Source organism: Stegodyphus dumicola, chromosome 10, assembly GCF_044657685.1.
Source record: "Stegodyphus dumicola isolate Sdum_Otavi_A_Nest chromosome 10, ASM4465768v1".
NCBI lineage: Eukaryota > Metazoa > Arthropoda > Arachnida > Araneae > Eresidae > Stegodyphus > Stegodyphus dumicola.
The window spans coordinates 41,487,481-41,491,323 of NC_140777.1; the positions used below are offsets into that span (position 1 = coordinate 41,487,481).

The 3,843-nt window shown below is 27.8% G+C and overlaps 1 protein-coding gene across 1 annotated transcript; it reads right to left on the reverse strand.

The window, feature by feature from the left end:
- Positions 1-2,103: 2,103 nt before the first annotated feature.
- Positions 2,104-3,843, reverse strand: LOC146994948 (uncharacterized). Its single transcript, XM_085825107.1, has 3 exons — positions 3,661-3,843; positions 2,894-2,956; positions 2,104-2,621 (listed from the first exon to the last, which is right to left on the reverse strand). Exons 1-3 carry the CDS (start codon positions 3,841-3,843, stop codon positions 2,364-2,366), a joined length of 504 nt encoding a protein of 167 aa, XP_085681233.1. The 3' UTR covers positions 2,104-2,363.

Below are 3,843 nucleotides of genomic sequence, written 5' to 3' on the forward strand. Positions count from 1 at the left end.
GCTTCCATTTCAGCTTCAACCCTCTTAGTAAAATAACTAAATAGTGATTTCCTGCACCCTTTTGATTTCCTAATGTACATTTACCAATAAATTTACATTTTGAAATATCAAAATCAGGATTGCCAGAAATCTCCATTTCATCCAATGATAAAATACAGTCTTTATCACTAGCATTCATTTTTTCTCCTTTAATTTTCAAAGGTTCAATCATCTCACTGATGACTCCAAAATTCATTTCAAGACCTTGAAGTCTTTTATTTAAAGTGCTGTATGAAAGCACGGAAAACCTATTCTGTGCAAGTAATTATAACCATGCTTGCCCAAGGCAAATCTAACTTTGAGTCCTTTTATTATTCCCTCGTTAGACCATTTTGCAATGCTTCTACGAGGAATTTTCAACATTGCTATTTGTTCATCTGAAAGAAATGTTTTCACTCCTTTCAGCAATTCCTCATGCTGTACTTGAAGGTCATGAAGTTGAATTTCAGTGCTATGCCATTTTTTTAAAACATTAATTTCATTTTTTTTGGTTGTTGTAAGTTCTTTCAGTAATATTTTGTTCTGGCATTGCAGAAGCGAGATAAATTCAGTCTGCTGTTTTATAAAATTCCTTAAAAGAACATCCTGGAATAAAGAAAAAATCTATATGAATAATCATCAAAGAAGGGGGGAAACACAACAAACAAACAAAAAAGATCTGAAAGGTTTCAGATTTTAAATTACACCTAAAGGGGCCTTTTTTTAACATTTTGTGGTTTACCTTTATTTATTAAATATCAAGTTTTTCACACTTAAATTATAAAATTCAGTTCAACAGCAATATTGCAAGATAATTTTAAAATGAACATATCTTCAGAATTCCCGATTCATTGTCTCACATGCTGGAGATAAAAGTGTCTTTTCTGTACAACATTGCCATTGCTCGCTTTGAAATCCTCAAGTTTGTTAATCAAAAATTTGTTAAAGTTTTACAACATATAAAATATATATTAAAACAAATTCTGAATTTCAAGTTCGGTCTTCCAGATGTCCATATTCACAGTAGAATTAAGTCATTCAAAATTTGATGGCTCTAGGTACCGTTGTTTTATCAGAATGCAAAAAACATACATGCATTTATGCAGATTCTTCACTATATAATTTCTTTAAATAATTTCCTGTACTAACAGGGTGATAATATTTGGTGGCAACAATTTGAAAAGTGATGCAGCCGTTTATAGTGTTTCAATACAAAACGAAAACAATAGTCCTTCAGGGACAAAGCCCCTTTAGATTAAATGTCAAACTTAAACAGATAATAAATCCACAAAATAAAAATGCAAGTTCCAGGTCTCTTTTCCTATACTGTGGTGGGTTTTTAAATTTGACTCTATTGTTTTCAGCATTTTCTAGATTATTTTTGTTTTATTTTCTAATATTTAAAATTTATTTCACTTAAAAATAATTTTTAAAATTTAAAATTTATTTTTTAAAATTTATTTCCAGCTTTTCAAGGGATCGATTATCTCCATAATCATGAGCAATTTAATAACACAAATTATCAACTTATATCACAGCCTTCACAAATGCTGATGCTGATGAAATTAATTAAAATTAATTACAATTTGGTTGCAAGATGAATCTAAAGGTTGTTTTTGCAAACAAAACTGAAATTTACATAGAGAATTTGCAACTATTGATGAAATTAATTACATTCCTTTTACCAAAAAATTACTTTATAGAACATTTTAAATGCATATAAAGAAGCAATTTAATTATACATTAGTTATCAACTTACATCGGAGCCTTCACAAATAGATGGTATTTCATTGCAAAATGAGGCTAAAGGCTGTTCTTGCAAACAAAAACTGAAATGTACACAAAGAATTTGTAAATGCTGATGAAATTAATTACATTCCTTTTACCCCCCCCCCCCCCCCCGAAAAAAAGTTAATAGAAACATTTTGTATAAGCAAGCAATTTAATTATACACTAATTATCTACTTACATGAGATCCTTTCACAAATAGATGGCATTTTATCACAAGATGAAGTTGAAGCTTGTTCTTGCAAACAAACCTGAAATATATATATAAGAAATTTAGAAATACAGATAATATAAACTACATTCATTTTAAGAAATAATTATTTTACATAACATTTTATAATTCATAAATAGATAATAAATTGTTAACACTCAAAATTCAAAAATAATTCCATAGCACAACAGCCAGATATAGTACAGCTGTTTAGCAACCATAAGACAAACAATTTCATATTTCAGAAATTGTATAAAAATTCATTAATATATGTAAAACATATGACATTTAATAGCTGCTCAAATGAAAACATAGAATAGATTCTTTACTAGCAGCTGTTATTTAATCAGAAGGTAATGCTAAATGTTGTTGCAAACACACCTGAGATGTACTGTAATGTACACATTTGCAACCACTGGTGAAATGAAATAAAGTGCATGATTATGAAGATGGAAACATTTAAAAAAACATAGTACAGTTTACGAATAGATGTTAAAAAACTATTAAAATTTTTTAGAAGTGCAAAATGGCAATTTACATCAGATACTTCGGCAGCAAAATTTATTTCTCCAAAATATGAAGCTGAAGGTTGTGGCAAATGAACCTAAAAGAAATTATAATATATGAAATATGTGGAAGTGAAAGAAATTATAAACTCTGATCGGATAAAAATAAATACAAATAATCATTATCATTTTCAAAGTAACTCAACTTATAAAAAAGCATAAATACATTGGACTGTTCATAGCATTCATACTTCTTAAACATAAGTAAATATTACGTTAATATATTTTTAAATTTTAGAAACAGTGTTAATACTTTTTAGAAAAAGTTTATAATACTAAATATTTAATAACTGTTCAAATGAAGACTTACAACAGATGGTTCAGCAACAGAAATCGCTTCAGTTGATAAAGGTAAACTGTGCAGCAAGCCACCCTGAAGATGCAAAAATTATGAAACACATATAAGTAAGGATACCTGAAAACGCTGATAAATAAAATATACTTAATGTAATTTTAATAATAAATAATATAAATAATCCTAATAAGTTTTGTAAATCTTTAAACAAAAAATAACAACATTCAGACAAGACATATAAGACATTAAAATATACATTTAAATCAATGTATTATAACTATATTATTGTATTACTCAAGATTAAAGTTATTAATTTCAATATTATTTCTTTTACTTACTCCATAAATGTTTCTCTCTATTTATCTGGAATTTAAAATTAAGCAAAAAAGCAACTTTAGTTTAATACAAATTTTGATTTAAACTCTTTTGACTTATGAAGGCAATCAGATACCGGTTTCTTTTTTTTAGGAGCAAATTTGAAGAAACCAGACCCATGTATGACCGTCCTCGAAAAACTACAAAAACTTTATCCAAAAACTACATCAAATTGAGGTTTCACGCTTAATTTTCAATATATGATTATAATAACAAAGTACATACTTAATTATATATATAACAACAGCAAAATTGTAATTTTTTAATCTAATCTTAGGGACTGTAATTACAGCTTTATCACATAATGCCTTAATTTCAATATTTTGATTCTTTTATAAAGCAATTTAGTCCATTTGTAATAAAAACATATTTTTTTATGAAAAACCATAAAAATAAAAAACACATACATTACAAAAATTGGATGTAACTGAACGGTGCTTTGGTAAACCAATGCCTTTTAGACGCTGTGGGGTCAACAGTTGTGGGGGATTAGGCACATTGAAAAGAGTTGGCACAGCATTGGGCTTGAGTTTTTTACGCCCATCTTGCCTAGAGCATTCAAATTGATTTTCTTCAAAATGTACCTGCAT

What these genes read in the sequence shown, in the direction of transcription:
- LOC146994948 (XM_085825107.1), bottom strand. Translation starts at nt 3,843, where the DNA reads ATGCAGGTACATTTTGAAGAAAATCAATTTGAATGCTCTAGGCAAGAT. An exon ending in TTACATCCAATTTTTGTAAT is followed by an intron (nt 2,957 to 3,660) that starts GTATGTGTTTTT and finishes TTGCATCTTCAG; the next exon opens with GGTGGCTTGCTGCACAGTTT. An exon ending in CTGTTGCTGAACCATCTGTT is followed by an intron (nt 2,622 to 2,893) that starts GTAAGTCTTCAT and finishes AATTTCTTTTAG; the next exon opens with GTTCATTTGCCACAACCTTC.